The 24,823-nt window shown below is 35.2% G+C and overlaps 1 protein-coding gene across 1 annotated transcript; it reads left to right on the plus strand.

Moving 5' to 3' along the window:
* Positions 1 to 12,012: 12,012 nt before the first annotated feature.
* LOC143631487 (uncharacterized) lies at positions 12,013 to 13,125 on the plus strand. Its single transcript, XM_077100249.1, has one exon. The coding sequence runs from the start codon at positions 12,013 to 12,015 to the stop codon at positions 13,123 to 13,125; it is 1,113 nt and encodes a 370-aa protein (XP_076956364.1).
* Positions 13,126 to 24,823: the final 11,698 nt, after the last annotated feature.

Raw genomic sequence — 24,823 nt, forward strand, 5'->3', positions numbered from 1 at the left:
TATTGTCATTGAGTTTTGGGAGGTTTTCTCCATGATGGTGACATGTTGTGATCTTTATGATAATGATAGTGCACTGACATGAATAAGATATAGCACGCATCATAACAATAGTGGCGCGAGGCCTGATAAAAGATAGAGCGCGCCTCTCGATAATGATGCTTAATAGTTTGCGCGCGAGGTAGCTTACGAGCTATAAGAATAATGAAGCTTGCGCGCGAGGCGACTTACGAGCTATAAAATAATGAAGCTTGCGCGCGAGGCTACTTACGAGCTATAAAATAATGAAGCTTGCGCGCGAGGCGACTTACGAGCTATAAAATAATGAAGCTTGCGCGCCATATCGACCTACGATAGTGGCGCGAGGCCTGATAAAAGATAGAGCGCGCAACTCGATAATAACTGGCCCACAAGGACCTCTTCTACGCAGGATGACTATCCCAGCATGTTTTCAAAATAATAATGGAGGCGCAATCGGCCAGATAATAATGTCATATGTGCTTGTGCGACTCGTAGCCGAACCTGCAAAAACATATCAAATTAGCGCGTGGCCGTTTGGGATGTTGTTAGGCTCCCGCCCTAAGAATCGGACGTCTTCCATCGCGATAATGTAGTGGTGTTATACCACGATAGTCCCCTAGTTCATTGCTGCTAAATAAGGTTGTCCTTATCCTGATTTGGGATTAGACTATTCTCATTTGTTGTGTCGCTTACGCATAGGTTTTGGCTTTGCGTCATGCGCAGATGCTTCATGCGCTTGCGGATAGGCTTTGGCTTTGTGTCATGCGCAGATGTTTCATGCGCTTGCGCATAGGCTTTGGCTTTGTGTCATGCGCCACGCGCAGATGTTGCATGCGCGTGCGCGTAGACTTTGTGTCATGCGCCACGCGCAGATGTTGCATGCGCGTGCGCGTAGACTTTGTGTCATGCGCCACGCGCAGATGTTGTGTGCGCTGATGTGATATGCGTGAGCATGTGATGCGTAAGCATATGTAATATGCGTGAGCATATGTGATGCGTGAGCATATGTGGTGCATGAGCATGTGATATGCGACTGCGCTCAAGTATCATGGCGGTGCGCATGTAGAATGGCGGAATGGTTGACCCGCGGTGGCGCGCATGTGACGGCTTGTGTTAATAGGTTTAATTATGACGGCGTGTTGAGCGGAGCGGAGCCGCGTTCGGTCTTGTATTCTGCGCGAAGCCGTATTGGTTTATGAGGATTCGCAACCTCTAAGTTTGGCGCGCGACCAATGGCCGTATGGGTTTATGAGGATTCCCAACCTTTAAGTTTGGCGCTTGGCCTTATGGGTTTATGAGGATTCCCAACCTTTAAGTTTGGCGAGTGGCCTTATGGGTTTATGAGGATTCCCAACCTTTAAGTTTGGCGCTTGGCCTTATGGGTTTATGAGGATTCCCAACCTTTAAGTTTGGCGCGTGGCCTTATGGGTTTATGAGGATTCCCAACCTTTAAGTTTGGCGCGTGGCCTTATGGGTTTATGAGGATTCCCAACCTTTAAGTTTGGCGCTTGGCCTTATGGGTTTATGAGGAATCCCAACCTTTAAGTTTGGCGCGTGGCCTTATGAGTTTATGAGGATTCCCAACCTTTAAGTTTGGCGCGTGGCCTTATGGGTTTATGAGGATTCCCAACCTTTAAGTTTGGCGCTTGGCCTTATGGGTTTATGAGGATTCCCAACCTTTAAGTTTGGCGCGTGGCCTTATGGGTTTATGAGGATTCCCAACCTTTAAGTTTGGCGCGTGGCCTTATGGGTTTATGAGAATTCCCAACCTTTAAGTTTGGCGCGTGGCCTTATGGGTTTATGAGGATTCCCAACCTTTAAGTTTGGCGTTTGGCCTTATGGGTTTATGAGGATTCCCAACCTTTAAGTTTGGCGCTTGGCCTTATGGGTTTATGAGGATTCCCAACCTTTAAGTTTGGCGTGTGGCCTTATGGGTTTATGAGGATTCCCAACCTTTAAGTTTGGCGCTTGGCCTTATGGGTTTATGAGGATTCCCAACCTTTAAGTTTGGCGCTTGGCCTTATGGGTTTATGAGGATTCCCAACCTTTAAGTTTGGCGCGTGGCCTTATGGGTTTATGAGGATTCCCAACCTTTAAGTTTGGCGCGTGGCCTTATGGGTTTATGAGGATTCCCAACCTTTAAGTTTGGCGCTTGGCCTTATGGGTTTATGAGGATTCCCAACCTTTAAGTTTGGCGCGTGGCCTTATGTGCGCATGCACGGGCGCTCACGCATGTCGGCGGAATGGTGACCCGCTGGCGAGCATGCGTGGTGGCAGTCTTCTGCGCAAAACCCACATGGTGGAGGTCTTTTGCGCGAAACCCACATGGTGGTTTCCGCGATGGCACATGCATGGCTGCGGAGTGAGAATCCGCGAGCGCGCGTGCATGGCGGCGGAAGTCTGGTAATTTTTGGATCTACAATTTGAGAGTTAGATCTGTAATTTTAAACCTAAAATCCAGGTCTGTAATCTAGATCTAGATCTGTAAATCAGATCTAGATAGATTTGAAGCTCGTAGCGGAGAGAATTTAAAACCATCACAGATCCGGAGGCTTGATCATCCGAATCAGGTAGTTTCTTTTTTGCACAGATCTGGAAACCTCTTTTAGATCTATGGATCTTTTTGAGCTTTAACAGAACAAGCTTTGAAGCCTTTTTCTGTAAACTTCCAGATCTGGGTTTTTCCTGGGAGAGATCTGACAGCCGAGACGAAAATCGAAGGGTAGTTCGTTGCCGTCCCACGGATGGCGCCAATGTCGAAGCATGAAATGAATCTGACCTGATCCATGACGATGTTCCCACAGATTTTCGAGATGAACGAACCACGACTTGATCTTCTTCTTCGATTGCTTGAGACCTGCAATGGCTTTTCGGGGGTGTGGAGGTGACTGCTAAGAAATCCTGAGGATCTCTTGTTTACAGACACAAAAACAGGGTGGTGGCTCTTATTGAGCATCACCTCACAACAAGGAGGTGGAGACCTCCTTATATAGAGAGCCTCATGGCCACCATCATGGTACCCTAATGGGCCTAGCCCAGTTAGAGTTACCTCCACAAAACCCCCTCAGCCCAATAACATTGTATTAGTCCATATAATAAAATAAGCCAAACATAATAAATTTAGGGTCGTAAAACCGGGTTTAGTACCATACCCCTACACTAATCAAGAAGAAAATGAATTAACCTTATTTGAGTTTGTTTTACCTTTTTTTTGGGACGTGTTGTATTATTGAAAAACAAAAAGCATACTAGTAAGAAGCTGGAAACCTACAAACAACAACAAAACAAACTGGGTTATGTCTATAAACAATGATTTTTAAACCTGTTTTTTGTTACATCGTGCCATACATATTAATACCAAAGTTATAGAAAACATATAGTTGGGATGCACGTTGTAGTTATTATCAAACCATTATTAGTTTTCTATCTTCACATTAAAAACCTAATTAGTTATTTTTTTTTAATTCAATTACGTAAAAGACTAAAAGTTACTCCGTAATATTATCCAGCCATTAGTTCTCTATGAAATCTTGTTTACTCTACCAATGATAGGTTTTTGTATTTTTTAAATGACATGGTATCTTAATGTCTATGGTTTTGTTCTAATTTTCTTCTTTAAAATTATGTATATACAAAAGGGTAACGAATATGACAAAATGCCATATTTTACGTTTTTCTAAAGTATCTATGTTTTCTTGGAGCATCTTCAATCCTTTTATAAAGTATTTATAAACTGTAAATATAATTTTTATTATATTACATTTACTAGTTTTTATCCTCGTATTACGGGGTTGTTTTTATATTGTTTGTTCTAATATTTATCTATTTTTTGAATTTATATTTTTTTATTGTATGAAAGTTAATAATATGCTTATGGTTTGATGATAAATTGTTTTACAAATAAATGAGATGTTATAATCCAGTTTAAAAGCTATATGGTTTTAATGAGACTTAAGACCCGTTTATTTTTTTACTAAAAAATTTGTTTTTTTAATTATAAATAATATTTATGAAAGTTAATAATATACTTATGGTTTGATGAGACCCAAGACCCGTTTATTTTTTTTTACTATAAAATTGATTTTTTAATTTAAATAATATATATATCTTTTTTAAAATAAATAAGATATTAATTTTTAGTATATCCTATTTTATAAGATTTTTACATCAATAATTTGATGAGAATAATTTTTTATTTAATGAGATGTTATAGCCCGTTTAAGGAATATCTGGGTTTGGTAAGACTCATACCCATGAATTCGGGTAAAATGAATGAGAAGCCTGCATTTAAAAATCAAGCAAATCCGGTGACTCCAAAAAAAGGGGGAGCGACCACATCGCGACACTATGATTTTTATGTTTTCGTTTATATATATAATAGATTTTATAATTTGGATAACATTTTATTAGACCTATAAGCGAACCGAACGGACAAGAATAGAGGCATGTTCGTGTTTGTTCGTTTAACTTTAAACGAACGTAAACACTTAATCGAACACATATTTTGTGTTCGTGTTTATTATTTAAAAAATGAACATGTTCATGTTCGTTTAACTTCGTTTGTTTCAATTCTAAATGAACAGTTTACCAACATAAACAAGCATAAATGCACATAACTGAACAAAAATTAACAAACATAAATGAATATATACGAACATATATGAACAAATGTAAACGAACACAAACAAGCATAAACGAACATAAATAGAAATAAACACAAATGAACAAATATAAACATTAAGTAGATGACGTACTCTTCAAGATAATATTTCATTATTTTCTATTAATATGTAAACAAACATACATAAATAGATATAAATGAACACAACTAAATGAACGTTCACAGACATAAATGAATGAATACAACATGTGTTCATGTTCGATCGTTTAATTAAACGAGCATAAATTTTTGTTCATGTTCGTTCGTTCGGTTTGTTTATAGACATACGTTTTATCATTAGAAAAAGATAATCATGGTAGCTGTATTTATTTTTCTACGATAAATAATAGAATGCAAATTAAATAATTTTTTGGAGAACGAATAAGAAACTTGTACATTACGACATATATGACACTTTGTGTGGTTAGTACTAGAGAGACTGCCCAAGAGTGAGATTTGACGGTATGTCTTTTTCAGAGAACAAATACACACTTACTCTCAACGTGTATAAAAGCTTACATTTTGTTATAAAACACAAGTTATATATTATGATAAAGTTAAACGATTATAATAGCATGTTTTTATTTGTGTTTTAATATAAAAGATATTAAATTTAATTTTCTAATTGGTGGAGCTTTATTATGACAAAAGAGAACTGAGACAGAAGCTAAAGAAACATGGTACAGCAGAATACATAAAGATTTGTGAGAAGTGGTTTGCTGTCATTCACATTGACGAAGTATTAGAGTGGGTGATGTCAAAAGGGAAAGTGCTAAATGGTAAGGGGGTGTTTGGGATTCCTTATTTTACCTTCTTATAATTTTTCATTAAGTTAATAAGTTACAAAAGTGTAACTTATGGAACTTTTCCTCTCACAATATAAGTAATCCCAAACACCTTATTACTTTTCAAAAAGTTTATAAATTATAAGATGGTGAATATAAGCAATCCTAAACACCCCTAAATATAAAGAAAGGCATGTTTCAGAATAATAAAATGCTCATGTCACTAGATAATCAAAAATGGTTTCAAGAATAGGTATAATTGGCACCAAAATAACAATCTTTCTGTACTTAAGAAAATCCACCTGATTGTTACTTGTATTATCTAATTAGAATTATGGTTTTGGTCCCGAGATAAAATGTTTAGACTTGAATTAACTATTATGTTATAACTAATTTTAGTAACTTCTTGTATTTTTTAGAGTATATGTGTACTTGTTCAAAATCAGCATCTTGATGAATTACCTATTGCAACTTTTGTAATTTTTCTCTCTCCTTTAATTACTTTAGTTTGTGTAAGAAGTGAGTGCATGCATCTATTAATATACTAGTTACATTTATTTACGGAATTATAACAACAGAAAAATAAATTAAAAACTACATCTACAATACAATGGGTTAGAACAAGTGACATAATGGTCTAACATATTTAAGTTCTAATTAATCGCATAACTTAATTTATATACATATATACGTGCATGTAGGTACGCATTACATATTTAACCTGTCCTTTATATACATCATAACTAACCTTACATTATAAAGAGCATTTGCCCTACATACCTCGGATATTATTAGGGTCCGGTACCCTCCATCCTCGGATATTATTAGGGTCTGGTCTCCCTTCATCCTCGGATATTATTAGGGTCCGGTACCCTCCATCCTCGGATATTATTAGGGTCCGGTCACCCTTTCTTCCAAACCTTCATACCATACCTCTCTATATACATAATTGTAAGTTCATACATACATACATCATTCATTCTTCACATACAATAATCTTATCATCAAAACTTTACCTGACAGTACATGCAATATTCAAAGATCGTTCATGTACCGACAAGCAGTCAATCATACCTTTCACATAAAACATATATGGCATACACTTATCACTTAGGATAAGTGTATTAACTAATCACATCGAGTATGCACACAACCCCGAAAACATAACAAGGAATGGGGCTAGAGACTCACCTGAATGCGGTTACGTTCACCATTAATAGTTATTCCCTTCTTGAGCTGTGCACGACTAACTGTATAACAATTACACGTATCAATTAACTATTACTGCTCGCATCGTATTTCTATCTTTATATAACCCACAACGAACGAGGGTCCGGGGGCAGCGCCCCTGGCAGCGGGGTTCTAGGGGTGGCAGCCCCTAGCGGGGTCCAAGGGGCAGAGCCGCTGGCTGGGGTTAAGCTGCCAGGTCAGCTTGAAAAAATTATATTTTCATTAACTGTCTTAACACATTTTTCACTAGGATTTTGATTTGTTTTCTAATTCGCTAACTCATTCTCTATAACGAATTAAGCCTAATTCGTCAGCTGATTCGTTATCTTACATGGCTTATTTGTACTATGTCAAGATTATGCTATCATATTAATTGAAATACATTAGACATTAAATCCAGTATTTACATAAACAACCAATAAATTAACGTTGCAAACATTTTAAAACTTACATAATCAATTAACTTTGTATATTTGAAAAGTTGATTATTAGTTGTTAAATTAGTTGGGTTTTTTTTTTTAAATAAATGCAATAACATTTACATGTTTATATTTCTAATTTTTTGAACATTTATATGTAATAAAAATTTATATACCGACAACGACCAAAAGATGATAATTGAGATTAATAAAAACCAATACACTATATATTTTACTATTTTTGGCTGTCCAGAAAATTTAAAATAATTAAAAAAAACTATATTGTGTTATACTTTTAACTATTAAAAATGCAGAATATAAATTTTTAAACTTGCACAATCAATTAACTTTGTATATTTGAAAACAACTAATTATTAGTAGTTAAATTAGTTGATCCTTTTTAAAATGAATGCAATGAGATATCCGGGTTTACATCTATGATTTTTTTGAACATAATAAAAATTTATAAACTTTTATTTTGGAGAAGCATTTAATACTTTTATGCATTAAAAAGCTTTGTATTTTAACTTTTATGATATTTCATATAACCTCAAAATATATATTTTTTGATCAAATTGAAATGTTAATTTAACTATTAAAATGTTAAAATAGATTTATATAACTATTTTAAGTATACTATACGGTATATTCTAATTTCATTCTATAGTTTGAATTTTAAATAAGTAGATATTTATTTCTAATCAAATCAATATGAAACCAATTTTACGTTAAAAATCGTTTGACTATTAATAATAACATTTATTAAATCAATTATAGGTATGAACTTTCATATTTTTTTACTCCAGTTATTTTATTCATTCATGTTATTGATATTATTCATACATTTTAATTATCAATTTAATACTTTGTATTTTTATTGTTTTACAAATAACACAATGAAGCCAACAAACATAACCATCTTTAATGAGTTGGATGTTCTTAAGAATGATTGCATTCTCAAGGTTCGTATATTGAAGTTATGGTGTCTAAAGGACAATAACAAAGACTGGTTCATAGAGATGATTTTGTAAGACAGAGATGCTAATTTCATATTTACAAACATATATAATCTAATTTTATATTCGTTACTACTTACACATAATAACTATTATTTTTTATATTTTATTTACAAGCTTTTTTGTTACATTAATTATATAACGGGGTAACCGAAATCTGACTTACGTCGAGAAGGCTTGTATTCCAAAGTTTGATGTTTATCTTGGTGAGAAAAGGGCGTTGATTGTTAGGAAGACTTCATTATGATTAAAAGAAACTTCCATTTAAATCGAAAAGAATACAGTTTCCAGTTATAATTTGTTTTGTGATAACCATTAATAAAAGTCAAGGTCAGTCTCTAACAAGAGCAGACATATACCTGAGAGACCCCGTTTTTACAATTATATATGGTCAACTTTATGTAACTTTATCAAGAGTGAAAAGTATACACGGTATTAAAATGCTTATATTAGACAAGGAATGTAAAATTACAAATAAAACAGCAAATATCGTTTATAAGGAAATATTAGTAGTTTATGAAATTTACGTTTTCAACTTTTGATTATGTTTCTAAACATTGTACTTTGAATGTTATTTTAGTTTAACTTTATATATGACAATCATGTACTTTCATACAAGTATTATTTACAACTAAATATCATGTTGACGTCCCAGAAAACATATTATAAATTATGTTGTCCTTTCTGATTACATGTGTTTGTTAGACAATTTCTATATTTTCACCCATGTCATACACGGGTCAAAAACCTAGTGGTAAATATAAAGAAAGGCATGTTTAAGAATAATAAAATGGTCATGCCACAAGATAATTAAAAATGGTTTCAAGAATAGGTATAATTGGCACCAAAATACCAATCTTTATGTACTTAAGAAAATCCACCTGATTGTTACTTGTATTATCTAATTAGAATTATGGTTTTGGTCCCTAGATAAAATGTTTAGACTTGAATTAACTATTATGTTACAACTAAGTTTAGTAACTTATTGTTTTTTTAGAGTATATGTGTACTTGTTCAAAATCCGCATCTTGATGAATTACCTATTGCAACTTTTGTAATTTTTCTCTCTCCTTTAATTACTTTAGTTTATGTATGAAGTGAATGCATGCATCTATTAATATACTAGTTACATTTATTTACGGAATTATAACAACAGAAAAATAAATTAAAAACTACATCTACAATACAATTGATTAGAACAAGTGACATAATGGTCAGCATATTTGATTCTTCAACATATTTTAGCATATAAAACCTATAAGATCGAGAAGTTTTGATACATGCAACGGAGTTGCTATGTTCATAACAATTTAATTAAACTTTCCTTTTCATATGCAACATTTGTAATATGTGAATAAAAGTATACACACGAATCTCAAGCTTAGTGTCTAGTTCTTATGCAGGGTACAACTTAATCATAATACTTTGTTTCATTACCCTCAAACTGTACTTTAAATCAGTTCCATTAAAATTTCTAGTGTCTTTAGGCATGAAACAAAAGGTAGCTTAGTTCATATATATATGCTTTTGTATCTTCCTTAGTTCTTACGTTGCCATCTCGTATTTCTCCCTTTTAATACTTTAGATGTTTGATGAAGTGGATGTATTTCAATTACATTTATTATTTGGGGAGTTTAAACAAAAATCAAGATTTAATTAACATTTGATACATATGTATCAATCTATAACAAAATTTATAATATAACAACGGATTTGATATAATCATAACAATTTAATTAATCAAACTTTCCTTGTGATAAACATATACCACACTATCACATAAATCATAACAAGAATATCAAGCTTGGTATATATTCTTATATGTGGTACAACTTAATAACAATGCTTCGTTTAATTAACCTACAAAGTGTACTTTTAATTAAATTTTCTAGTGTTAGCTACGACCCGGTTCACTTTTTCATGATGACAATGATGTAGCAATTTGGCTTCATGCATAAGTTCAGAAAAAGTTCATTTTGACAACATTTTTTTCTATCGTCACCAAAGGAAGCATGACAACACAATTGCTTTATTAAATACTTGTAAAAGTAGTTGAAAAGAAAACGCGTGAAATAACTCTTTACATAATTTTTTTTACTCTATTATCTTATTTCTCCTTCATATAAAATTTGAAATACTTGTAAAAGGAATTATTGTTCGATTCCGGTGACTACCTTCTTTATCTCTGGTATTCCAGAGGGGTGTTCAAGCAACGAGACAAAACAAAGGTAAGTCTGGTAGACGCTTTTATACCTAGAAAAAGATTTGGGTTCATTCAGGCAAGAAATTTAAAAGACATTGAGGAATTATTGAAGGTGGAGAACTCTACGGCGGAAGACAACAGGTATAAAGTTGTGGCCTCGCCTACTATGGGCGAAAACCTAGTAGTGGGGTGCTGTACAAGGATGTTGTGATGGGAAATTTTGGAATTAAAGTGGGTGAAGAGAAGACTTCATGTATTCAGTTACCAGAGTCGGAGGGTACTGCTTGTCAGATTTGGAAGAATGTATCGTTGATCGGCAAAGTTTTAGATCTTGGAAAAATGTATTCATTGAATAAAGGCCTCAACGAATTACAAGGAAATCAAGCCCAATTAAGGTATGTCGGAGGGTTGAATGTCCTTCTAACATTCGGTTGCTCAAAAACTGCAAATGATTTTATCAAGGATAGACATGTTTGGTGGAAACAATGGTTTAGCTCGTTAGAAATTTGGAAGGGGCAGGTTGTTGAGTATGAACGGTTAGCGTGGGTACAGATTAGAGGGATGTCGATCCACTTATGGGATGGAAAATTCTTTAACATGGTTGGGGAAAGTCTTAGCAAAGTTGTATCTGATTCGGTAGCCAATTGGTGCGACACTGACTTATCCCGAGAGAATGTTTGCATTGTTACTAATAGGGTGAATCGAATTGATGAAACAGTGAGGGTGAAATGGAAAGATCAGGTACACTGTTTATCGGTGTTAGAAATAAAGGACAATTGGTGGAATGACATCCTTAGTCATAGTTTCACAAAGGGGGGTGGTGGTTCTACAACCGACAAGTCTCCGTTCGGGTCTCCGGCGAAGAGGATGGAAGGTGAAAATGTGGGGTCACAGAGAGGATCAGCCATTTATGAGGAGACAGAATCGGCGGCGGAAGATGCGTTGGATAGTCCCAACAAGGTGGTTTCAAGGATTGACGAGGCGACCTCAAAGATTGAAGGGGGGTCTTCAAGGATTGAAAGGGGCAGTTTAAATAATGATGGGGTGGTCAGGTTGGCTCTGATGCAGATCCATGTTTGACTCCACCTCCTCCTATAGGTAGGCCCATTTTCGGGGACACTGACCTTGGGCTGTTTAATTCTGTTGGGTCCGAGGGGCTGGTTCCAGAAACTCAGATACCTGTGGAGAAGGATACATGGGGTTCTCAATTGGGCAGTGACCCTTTTAGCCTCGAGGAGTTAATTAAGAAAGTAGGAAGAGAAGCTGGGAAACCTGATCTCAATCGGGGGACATAGGTAAAATCTTGGGGAAATAACTCGATTATTCTAAGGAGAGTCATAAACGCTACTTCGTCACAAAGAAGACCTAAGCACTCTCTAAAACTGAGAGATACCCTGTGGTATTCGAAGGCTTCATTGGCTTCGAAGTTGAAGACTAGGCTAAATTTTAGTGAAGATGAAAATCTTTCTGAAGACGGATTTGAAGTGCAATCCGAACGAATTCGATCATCAGAGAAAGAGGTTGAGGTATGTCGAACGATTGTGGTTGGGGAGGATGTGGGTTTTAGGGTATCGGGTCATGAGAATAGGGTGGGTGATCTGATCGAAGGTGAAGAGGGGTTTATTGGTTTACTATGAATTTCTTAACTTATAACATACGCGGAGCAGGGGATGTTAATAAGATGGAGCAGGTGAGGGGCATCAAAACAAAACATCAGATTAATTTTATTGCCATTCAAGAAACACAAATGGTGGATATTTCAAAAATTAATATTGGAGGGTTTTGGGATAATTCTCACTTTAATTTTGTGATTCAAGGTTCCACGGGCAGATCTGGTGGTCTAATTTATATATGGGATGAGAAAGTTTTCAAGAAAAGACAAACGTTGTGTACTCGTAACTACATTCTGATTGAAGGTACTATGAAAGGTGTAGATGGGGTGGTTTTTGTGGTAAACGTATATGCACCTCAGGAGACATCACTAAAGAAAGATTTGTGGGAGGAATTGAACAGCCTAAAAAATGAGAAGGCCGGGGTTTGGATCTTCCTAGGCGACTTTAACTGTGTTAGGGATACATTTGAACGGAAGAATTCGGCTTTTTGTGCGGTAAGTGCGTCAGATTTCAATAGTTTTATTGTTCAAGCAGATTTAACTGAGTACAAGATGGGTGGGGGTTTGTTCACTTTTTTGTCGGAGGTTGGAGGGAAGTGTAGTAAAATCGATCGTATTCTGGTCGGTCATGACTTTGTTACTGCATGGCCTAATGCAACATTATTAGCATTGCCTAAAAAATACTCGGATCATAGACCGGTGATTCTTTCGTGTGTTGATATTAAAAGTGGTCCGAAACCTTTTAAGTTTTTTAACTCTTGGTTGAGGAATAAGGACTTGGAGGGAGTGATTTTAGAGGCGTTTAGGGGGTGTAGAGTGTCGGGTCCACCGGACTTGTGTTTCACAAGGAAGTTAAAAGCTTGCAAGAATGCTATAAAGAAATGGAGATTTTTGGTGAATAAGGAGGAGACTGATCAGAAAGGTAAATGGTCGGCAAAGATTAATGAGTTGGATTCGTTGTCTGAGGTAAAAGACTTTACGGAAAGTGAGGTAAATGAAAGACTGGAGTGCAAATTAAAATTAGCAGAGTTCGAAAGGTGTCGTTTGTTGGATCTAAAACAAAGAGCGAGAATTAACTGGGCTATTGATGGGGATGAAAACTCTGCTTATTTTCATGGGATTATTAATTGCCACAAGAACACAAACAATATTAATGGCTTGATTTTGGGGGTGTGTGGGTAACAGATCCGGTTCTGATTGAAGAGGGGGTCAAAGATTTTTTTGTCAACAAATTCTCTGAGCCTTTAGAAGACAGGCCCATTTTCTTTAATCTGGGGCTACCTCGGTTATCGACAATGGAAGCAGAAAATATTATTAAACCTTTCACCAAAGATGAAATCAAACGAGCTATTTGGGACTGCGCTGGGGAAAAGGCACCGGGGCCGGATGGATTTACTTTTAAATTCATAAGAAAATTTTGGCAACTGTTTGAAGGCGATGTGGTGGGAATTCTAGATCATTATTACACACATGCGATGATAAGCAATGGATGCAATTTGAGTTTTGTCTCACTTGTGCCTAAGGTAAATGATCCACAAAAAATTGAAGACTATAGACCAATAAACTTAATCGGGTGTATCCCGAAGATGATATCAAAAGTTCTGGCGAATCGAATGAAAGGGGTAATTGGGTCGATCATTGGTGAAGAACAATCGGCATATGCATCGGGGAGAAACATAACTGAAGGGGCACTTATTTTGAATGAAATTGTTTCTTGGTGTAAAAAAAATAATAAAAGTACAATGTTGTTTAAAGTAGACATTGATAAGGCATTTGATTCGGTTAACTGGAGGTTCATTGATTTTTTCATGTCACAAATGAGATTTCCGGAAAGGTGGAGGCGGTGGGTGAAAGGCACGTTTAATACGGCGAGGTATTCTATTTTAATAAATGGGTCCCCGTCTTCGGAATTCAACATAAAGAGGGGGGTTAGACAAGGGGATGTGTTGTCTCCATTTCTTTTCATAATAGCGATGGAAGCATTGAATGTGGCGATGCACTCGGCATGTGAGGCCGGTCTCTATAAAGGTATACAAACACCGCACAATGGTCCTCTCGTGTCACACCTTCTTTATGCTGATGATGTGGTGTTCATTGGTGAATGGTGTGAGAATAATATTATTAATCTGAAACGTATATTGAGATGCTTTCATTTGGCGTCCGGATTGAAAGTAAACTTACAAAAAAGCTCTTTGTATGGGGTTAAAGTAAATTTTGAAACGGTCAGTTCCATGGCTTCGGTGTTAAATTGTAAAGCGAGTAAACTGCCTTTTGTCTATCTCGGGCTTCCGATCGGCGCAAATATTAATCATAAAAAAAACTGGAAACCAATTCTTGAAAAGTTTGACTCTGTTCTGTCCAAGTGGAAAGCTAAGGTTTTATCTTTTGGTGGGAGACTCACGCTTGTTAAATCGGTTCTGGGAAGTTTGGGAGTTTATTACTTCTCGCTATTTAAAGCCCCCACGGGCATCCTCAAAAAGTTAAAATCAAAGCGAAGGAGGTTTGTTTGGGGTGGTAACGAGGATAACGAAAAGATAAGTTGGGTTGCTTGGCAAAAAATAATTAGAGATAAGGATAGAGGTGGGCTGGGAGTGGGGAGTCTAAAGGCTATTAACCTGGCATTATTGGCAAAATGGTGGTCAAGGTACAAAAATGACAATTCCTCTTTGTGGGTCAAAGTAATTACCGCTATTCACACAGGTACGCAAAGTTGGGCATGCATACCGGTTAAAAAATCTATTGGAGGAACTTGGAAGAATATTAATAACTTAGAGTCGGGGGCAAATGGTGAAAATTTAAATCTCTCAGCTAGGCTTAAAGTTCAAGTGGGCAGGGGAGATAAGACACAATTTTGGATTGATACATGGGCTGGTGAAAAGTCATTAAAAGATATGTCCCCCTTACTGTTCGGGAGGGAGCGGAAAAAATTTGTGACTGTAAATGAGTGCTATGAGAAGGAAGGAGTTGAAATTAGATGGATTTGGCGGTGGGCTAGGCCTGTTAGAGCTCCTGCAACAAAAAATGAATTGGCCACTTGCAAAAGTTTGTTGGCAGGTTTGGAAATGAAAGACAAGCCAGATTTATGGTTGTGGAAGGATGTGGAGGGATCAGAGGTGGAGTATAGGGTGAAGAACCTAAGATGGGAAATGGATAATATGAAATATCAAAAGGTAGAAGATAACTTTTGGTTGAAATGCATTTCAATCAAAGTTAATTGTTTTATGTGGAGACTTCTTTTGGATCGGGTGGCTACAAAAGAAGCACTTTTGGTAAGGGGTATTAATGTGGGAGATAATAAATGTGTTATCTGTGAATCGGCGCCAGAATCGGCCTTGCACTTGATGGTGCGGTGCAAGGTGGCGAGATGGATATGGGCTATAATTCTTGAATGGGTTAAGTTACCGGGGTTTAAATTTTCTAAGTCTGTGCGAGAGATAATAGATTATCCAGCAAAGTTCAAGATGAATAAGATGGAGTGTGAGTTGATTCAAGCAATTGTTTTGGTTACGTGTTGGGAAATTTGGTTAACAAGGAATGATACGTTATTCAATAAAAAGACGTTTTCGATGGTGAAGGCTATAAATGACATTAAGGTTATGTCATTCCTTTGGGTGTGTAATCGGAACAAGAGATTGGGTATTGACTGGGAGAAGTGGTGTCGTTTTCAATTTAGTTAGTTTTCTAGAAGTTTTTGTTTGGCCTAGGTTTACTTGCGTCTTGTAAGTGTTCCTTTTTTTGGTTTTTTTATAAAATTTGGCCTTTCAAAAAAAAAAAAGATGATAGAATGTTTGGAGAAATTGTGTAAAATAGTACTTGTTTATTTATAGAGTGAAAAAATTATTTAACTGACTCGAACAAAATTGTTACCCGCGAATTAACCCATTGATCGACCGAATATAACTTACACACGGTTTAACTGACCCGAACAAAATTGTTACCCGAATACACTAATAGCGATTAAACCAAATTTTTTGGTTAGACGTTTAAACCTCAATAACCTGGATTGATTAACCTAAAAGCACCAAACTTGATCAACACACATAGGTTGACTTGTCAACCTGCACTCACCCGTATAAAATCTTAGATACATTCATTTCAAACTAATTTTGAAATATAATTAACGAATTTAGCATGGGTAAGTTAACCTTACAAATTTTAAGATATATAGTATTTTTTTGCAGAACTATTTTGTTATAGCGTTTTCTTACTATTACCAAGTTTATTGTCCCAACGGAAAGGCCCAATTTTGTAATTTAAATAAAACTTGGTCCATAAATTTTTATAAGATCTGTTTGACCACGTTGGTCTTTATTTATAGAGTTAAGCGTCACCATCATGACTTAAGAAAATCGATTAACTTAGGGATTAAATATGCACAAGAAACAACCTCTGTGTTTTCCGACTTCACGGTATGAAGATACACATACACATTGTTGATAACTTACAAGCACTATTCTGTATTCACAATAACATGAGGATGGCTCAGTAATAAAAGTTAATATTAATAAAGCATCAGAAATGATGAAATCAAAAAGGCAGTCATATTGTTTTCATTGAATATAAAAGAAATGGTTGGCATAGAAAAAAGCATCAAAGCAAGCTTGTTACATTGTATAAAAGGTTTGATATTTTTGATGTTATTTAAAGAAAAATTGGAGGAAGATGGCAATCACTAATCAAACAAATGTTTGTATTTGGATTTAGTATATTACTCAACTCAAAATATGTAAGGTTGAGTGCAACATTGAAAAACAAAATTAAGAATATGTACTCTGTGTTACATAAACCAGTTACCACACCCAACTTAAATCCATGAGAAACTTTACGTCAAATTAATAAACCATGCCATAAGCTTATTATAGGTTATTATAGGCTGGCACAATAATATTAATAATAATAATTATTATAATCCGTGTACTCTTTATTGCATTAATTATCAGTCCAATTCCATATGATCAACATAACATCACACCCCATTATATATACTAATCCATTAGATCATTTACTTACTAACCATCATGTCATAGAATTATTATTCAAACAAACTCTTAAGACTCCTTTTTTATCTAGTAAAACTTTGAAAAACGACCCGGCGATCAAGATGAGTCCCACAAGGGATGAGATAAAATACACAACCGTTGCTGCACGGCGGCAACCTAGGTAAAAGACACTGCGGCTGAGAAGGCTGATGAGGATGCAGACGAATGCCAGCATAATCGTAAGGTCATGTTGTACTTCCTCCCTCGTCTTGTCAAGAAAAATGAGTGCCAACACGAATACATTTATTAGTACTATGTCAAGAGGATCATAGATCCTGCATGTAGGTAAATAAAAAAAAACAATGAAATTAATATACAAGGATAAATGATAATTAAGATGAGACATCGTTAGTGAGCGTTTACTAAACCTTGGTTCTTCGTTTTCGTCCGTCTTCATGGTGAATTCTGCCTGCATCATGAAATTAAATGAGATATTTTAAAAGTATATATAGAAATTATTATTATTATTATTATTATTATTATTATTATTATTATTATTTCTTTTTGCACCAAGATTCAAAAAGGAGCTAGAAATCAAACTTTTATAAAGAAGAAACTAATGAGATTGAATTAATTAATTTTAAATTCAAGGAAAACAGACATATAAATTAAGAAACTAGCATAAACCCAAATGAAAATGAATGATAAAGAACACGAAAAAACAGTTAGTTTCGTTCATACATGGAAATCAAACAACTTCCAATTTCAGATTTATGAACAAAAAGTCATGAAATTGAATTTTATTTTTCTTGAATTGCTAAGAAAACCAATAAATCAAGAAAACTAGCATAAACCGCCCAGATAAGAATTAGTGTCATAGAACACAAAAAACAGTAAATTGCATTCACTCGTGAAACTGAATTAACTGATCTTAATTAGCTAATTAGAAAACTAACAAATCAAGAGAAATTAACTTCTTAAACCCAAATGAGAATAAATGTCAAAGAACAAAAGTAAATGATTTACAAACAACAAAATCTGGAAATGCAAACTCTAAGACCACCCGTAGTGGCAACGTTGCCACCAACGTTGTAGACGAAAACGCGGGGGTACACCGCCCCCCCCTGCGTTATGGGAATTTTGATTTTGGCCGCGTTGTATACAAAACGCGGTGAAATGGCACAAAAATCAAAGATTGTTCCCCAAAAATCAAAGATTGTTCTATCACCGGTGGATTTCATGGTGGCCGGAACTCCGACGGTGGATTTCAAGGTCTCCGTCGGCCATGGTGGCCGGAATAATGAACATGGATCCGACACCATGTTCAATCTCCTCAGCCGGAATTCTTCTTCGTCGGCCGTGTGTGTTTGTGTATGTGAATCTCCGTCGGAGAATCTCCTCAGCCGGAATAAGAGATTGTGTGTGTTTGTGTGTGTGAAGATTGAGGTGTGTGGGTGTGGGACACTAGCTTGATGTGAAGGGTTTTATGCTGTTTTAATTTCTATTTTTTTTAATTAAACTATGTGTTTTATGGTGGCCGGAATAATTGGATCCGGTGGGTTTCATGGTGGCCGGAAAAAGTGACTGGGCGCCACGTGGCGTATAACGCCTGGGGGTGGAGAGTTATGACTACACCCTGTTTTTGTAAAAAACCATAACTCTGACTGGGCGTCTATAATGCCTGGATGTGAATAGTTATGACTACACATGGTCTAACAAGTAACAACTTGAAGTTGTATGAAATGACTCACAAATCAACAGATCTAAACTTCAGAGATAAATGTACAATCGTAATTGGGTTTACGAATTATGAGACTCTAGGGGTGTATATATAATATAATAAGATAACAACTTCAGACCTTTAACTTCCTCAACTCTACAAACTGCACCCTTCATGTTTAAGCGCTCAACCTCTTACCCCTCTTATTCTTGATCAATATCTACAAACTTTAATCCTACTTTTTATTCCACATTAAAAACAAATATAAGTTAAAATCAATATTCAAATAAATATATACTTGAATTGATGAGACATAAAAGGTATCTTTTCTACTTTTTATCTCTTTTCTTTAAACAACTAATTTGAATTACCGACTCACTCATCTTTATTTCTTAAGTACTGAAGACTATTCATAGAAACAAACTTACTATATTTTAAATTATTAATGAAAACCCTTTAACAACTTTCTATATTTTCTGTCATATGTGCAATTTAATTAATGTAGACCTTCTTTAGTTTATTTTATAAATTGTGAATGAAGTGGATGCATTTTTATTAATATTTTATTACACTTAATTGGAGAAATGAAACCACAATCAAGAGAAAAATCAAACTAAAAACCACGTATACAATACAACATATGATAACAAGAGTCAAAGTGATCAACACATTATTTGATTCTTCAAACATATTGTAACATATAAATTCTACAAGTATCAAGACATGAAATAGTGGATTTGATATGCTCATAAAATTTTTATTAAACTTTCCCTCTTATATGCCACATTTGTAATACGTGAATTGCTTGTAAAATAACTTTATTAAATGCATTTTTTAATCTCTTATTCTTCCTTTATAATTATTTAAAATTTTACATGTCAAATACGACCGATTCACTTTTCCACGAGAATAATAATGTAGTCGGCTTCATGGACAAGTTGTGAAAAAAATTCACAATATAAAAAAGTATAAATTTATTTATGTCAAAATTTAATTTTAGGTAAAAGTAAAACTTGTTTTAGTTATATACAAATGTGATTGTACGATTAGGATGTTTCACCAACTCATTACGAAGATACGTGTGAGTTGAATGTAATTACCATAAATCCATACTCATAATCCTTCATAGGGATTTATTTTTTAAATTTATTTAAATAACCCCAATATAGTAATGATATATACACACGCAATATGCTCTTCTTAGTTGGGGCCATTGTTAGAGTAGATGACAAATCCATTCAATAACTGAATCAATAAAAATGAATGTGAACAAATTTTAAGATACATAATATTACGCAATCACATTCAAAGCTATCCAAAGCAAACGCATTTTGTTATAGGTTTTTTTTTCTTCTTACTAATACCAAGTTTATTGTTTCAACGGAAAGGCTCAAGTTATAATTGCAATCAAACTTGTTTCATATAAGATCTTAAGTCATAATTTTTTTATAAGATCAGTTTTAATGTCGGCGTAAGAAAATCAACTAGCTTCAAATTAAATATACGCGAGAAATAAGACTCGCACATTAAATATATACCAAAAGGGCGTATTGTTTTCATTGAATATAAAAAAGATGACTGGCATAAAAATCATCAAAGCTACAAAAATGAAATTTTTGAAAGCTTAATTGTTACATTGACGGTTTAAGATTTTGATGTTTTTATTTATAGTCTAAGATTAGAAGACCTAAAATAGTTAATGATCAAAGCTGGATAAGTTTTATATAATTCGCACCAACCAATGTGAATTTTTTAATGTTGCAAAAAGATCAAGACAATCACTAATCAAACAAAACGGAAAGGTTAGATGCTAGATCGTTGATCTAGTTATTTATACAAAGATTATTCTCGTACTATAGGTCCGAGGTAACAAAACAAGAAAGTAGAAATCAGAAAACAGGAACCAGTAACAGAAACTTATTATAAACAGAAAAGGTGAATACGCCCTAAACTTTTTACAAACTCTTTGAGTCAGAATGTTTGCATAGGATTTACAAATTCTTAAAACTTTGTGTTACAATAATAAGAAATGGACACTCTGATTAAGAGTATACATGTGTCTGGATCCAATCATACATGGTGACTCGGCATTTCCCCGAAGCCATGCATATCATCAACATGCCTTTGAAGTTCTACGGGACTGTTCTGAGAAATGATATTGTGTATATAATTAATTGTACAAGGTACTTAGGGTAATTTGATCCCAATTGAGGTGGGTGCCTAATGAGTAGTCGCAAAGATATTATTGTTGGTTTCACAAAGGTATTGAAAAGATTTTTAAGAGTCAGCGTCATTCACCAGCTGTGTGCTGACGTATTTTCTAACCATTTTACAGAAAAACAAGAAAAGCTAGAACAGACAAACAAGAAGGAATATAAGATTAGAGTTATAGTCATTAGATGCTATCTGGTGGCTCAGATATTTTATTTGAAAGTATTATAAAGAATTATCTTTTCCAAAGAATAGTATTTGTATTACCAAACGGGTAATTAAACCCGAGTTTTCAATATAATAATATTTTATTCAAGTCTTCCGCTAAAATAATACCCGCAACTCTGATGTATTTACAAAACATGTACCAACTATTGGCCACACGCCTAGGCCTTAAGTCGGGGTGTGACAATTTCATGGGTATGTTGTGAAATAAAATTAATATATAAAAAAATAAGTTTTATTTGTGTCAAAATTCGATTTTGGGGGTGGAAGCATGATGTGTGTCTTAGTAAATGTGTGTGAAATAGAGGAAAAGAATACTTGAAATAGGAGAAAATAAAACCCATGTTCACAAAGGCATACCAATACCACAGCGGCACAGCCCCCACATCTTCAGGTGATTTTATTTTTTTGTTTATTTGGTGTTATGAATTTTGATTCAAATATTTTGTTTGTTTGTTGAAATTACAATTAGGCTATGTGTAGTGGAGGGACTACAATTGGGGCGAATTGTAACACGTGGCGCCCAGTCAGCATGTAGTGGAAATTTGTTTTTGGGGTGTAATGGTGTAGGGGCTACAAGGTGGGCCCACAGTTGTTTTTTTATTATTTTATTTTTATAACTAAACTAATTAAATAAAAACCAATTTATTTAAATAATTAAATAAAAATATATTAAAATTAAAAAAAAAATAAAAAAAATATATATAAACTAAAAAAAATACACGAATAATAAAAATAAATTATAATAAAAAAACACACCGAAATAAAAATATACATAAAAAAACTAATCTATTCGTCTTCATCTTCGTCTTCGTCCCCGTCGTCGTCATTCTCCTCCTCCTCGTCTTCGTCTTCGTCCTCGTACTCGTCTTCGTCCTCCTCAACGGGGCGATTATCCCACACGTGTTGAACCAAATCCGCTTTCAGTTGGTTATGTATATCACTTGATGTGAGCTGGTGAATGTTATACGTTCGTTGGTCTTGGGTTGGTTCAGAGAACTGTTCTGGAACGCTTCCTGGTATATAGTGTTGACATATTGCTTTTCCCTCGTCTTCTAAAATCATATTATGCAATATGATACACGTATACATGTCATCGCTCATTTTTGCCAACGTTCATACACGACAAGGGTTTTTCACATAATGCCAACGTTTTTTTAAAACCCCGAAACACCTCTCGATATCCTTTCTCGCGGGCTCTTGCTTCTTCTTAAAATAATCTCTTTTTTCTTCGATAGGGTCTTTAAACGTCTTGACGATGATCGAGTACTCTGGATATATCCCATCTCCCAAATAGTATCCATGACGATAGAAAGTATCGTTGGCATAAAACGGTAAGACCGGTATGCTACGGCTGATGTAATACTCTAACACGGGTGACGCGTTGAGAACATTTATGTCGTTGTTGGACCCGACTGAGCCGAAGAAGGCTGACCAAATCTAAAGGTTGTGTGAACAAATGGCTTAAAGACTAACCGTTGGCACTCCATGGTCACCACGAGTGTATTGACCTTGCCATGCGGTTGGACAGTTGGCCCACTCCCAATGCATGCAATCTATACTCCCGATCATGCCTGGAAAAGAATGTTTGCTTTCGTGTACATCATATATGCGAGTCAGGTCGTTTGAAGTAGGAATCCTCAGATAACGATGAGAGTATAATTGTATTATCCCTATACAAATAAATTATTAAACAATATTTATATTAAAAACAATAGTTAATACAAACAATTTAAATATTACCGATGCAAAAATTCTCCAACGCATCTCTCGTTGTTTTCTCAGCCATCTTTAGATACTCGTCATTGATATCGGTCGTGTTGCCGTATGCGAGGATGCGTATAGCCGAAGTACACTTTTGGATGGCGGAGAATCCTAAATATCCTCTTGCATCGGGTTTCTGTTGAAAATACTCATACTCCCGCTCCATATCTCCAACGATGCGCAAAAATAAACGCTTGACATCCGAAAACGACGTCGAAACATAGCGTCGTTAAATGTAGGTGTGTCGTCGAAGTAATCCTTCATCAAACGAGCGTTCGCTTGCGTACGATCCCGAAGGATATATGACCGTCTACGTTGTGCCGTAGATGGAGCAGAGCCGGACACCATGTTATTGACGACGACCCAAACCGCGTTCGTGACCTCTAAATGTTCTTCCCCACTTGTCGGTGAATCTGATGAATTTTTCGACTCTCGTTTATTAATTGATCCAAAATCTCGGCAGAGTTCGTGGAATCCGGGGAACTCATTGAGTTTGAAGAAGTATGAAAATAATAAAAATGATTGGTATTTTTATGTTTGTGTTTGTGTATGATAAGGTGAAAATGGTTAGATAAAGTTTGATATATATATTAAGTTTTTAAATTAATTTTTTTTATATATAGCCGTTACCCAACGGCATTATTATTATTATATTATTTTCTTTCCATCTTCGCAGGCGACAAATATATCCCGCCCTCGCCTCTTTTCGCCCAATTATCGCCCGGGGGGGGGGGGGGTGTTTCTCCAAAAAATCGCCCCAAAATTGCCCCTTTTCTCGCCATTACGTTTAGCCTTAGGATGAAAGAATTGATGAATAATTATGTTTTGATTTGTTAATTGAAATTTGTTGAAGTGTTTTTTTGTTAATTTGGTGTTTTGACTTTTGATAGGATTATTATTATATATTTTTTTGTTATTGTATCGTATTTTTATTATGTGATAAACCTTAACCGAACCGAATCGTTAAAGTAACCTGAACCTTCAGACCAACCAAAACTGACCCAAATAGTGAACCCACCAGAAAAAAATCCTGGATCCGCCACTGGATATATATTAAGCCCCTTAGTTTCATAAAATAATTGGTAGCTGATATTATTAATATGGTTAGTTTGATACTTAGTAATAATGGCTGACTCTAAACTCCATCATAGTCACATTTTTTCCGTCTAAATCAGTAGCAATTCTCGTGTGTTCTTATGTGTGTGTGTGTCACTGTATCGATTATATTGATGGTGGTGTAGAGAGCCAAGTGAAGTAAATTTATCCCAATTACACTGATTTGTAGTCTTAGAAATACACTTGTTTGGGAGGTTAACAAGTTAATAACCTTTACATACACATGTTAATATTGTGATATGTCTGTGGATTTTACCCGTACCCGGTTAACCAGTTGCTCGACCCGATACCACTTGTGCCCGATTTAACTGACCCGAACAAATCTTTTACCTGAATACACTAATGGTGATTAAACCGATTTTTATTTGGTTTAGGTTTCTGTTAGACGTTTAAACCTCAATAACCCAAATAACCTGAATTGCCTAACCTAAAACACCAAACTCGATCAACACCCCTAGGTTGACTTGCCAACCTGCACTCACCCATAAATAATCTTAGATCCATACATTTCAAAATTTTCAAATATAATCAGAGATTTAAGCACGGGTCGACATTGCATTCACTTTTCGGTTGTAAACCCGTAATTTCAGTTAACAAACTTAATGAAGCTTCATTGAGCTTAACCCATAGTAATTCTTCAAAGTTGACCTTACATTTTTTTCTTAACATTCATGGTTTCTTTCGGTTCTTAACGAGACTTCCATACAAAGTTTTTGTTGTTTCTTTATAGAGATCTACATACAAAGCTTTTTGTTGTTAATCGGTTCCAACGAGACCTTTACACTTATTTGCGGAATTGAGACGACGTGCAATACCATAGATTAGAATAAGAGACAAACTGATCAATATAATTTGATTATTTTCT

The sequence above is a fragment of the Bidens hawaiensis genome, unplaced genomic scaffold (assembly GCF_021521415.1).
Source record: "Bidens hawaiensis isolate Kalapana, Puna unplaced genomic scaffold, B.hawaiensis_p1.1 tig00006085_1, whole genome shotgun sequence".
Taxonomy (NCBI): domain Eukaryota; kingdom Viridiplantae; phylum Streptophyta; class Magnoliopsida; order Asterales; family Asteraceae; genus Bidens; species Bidens hawaiensis.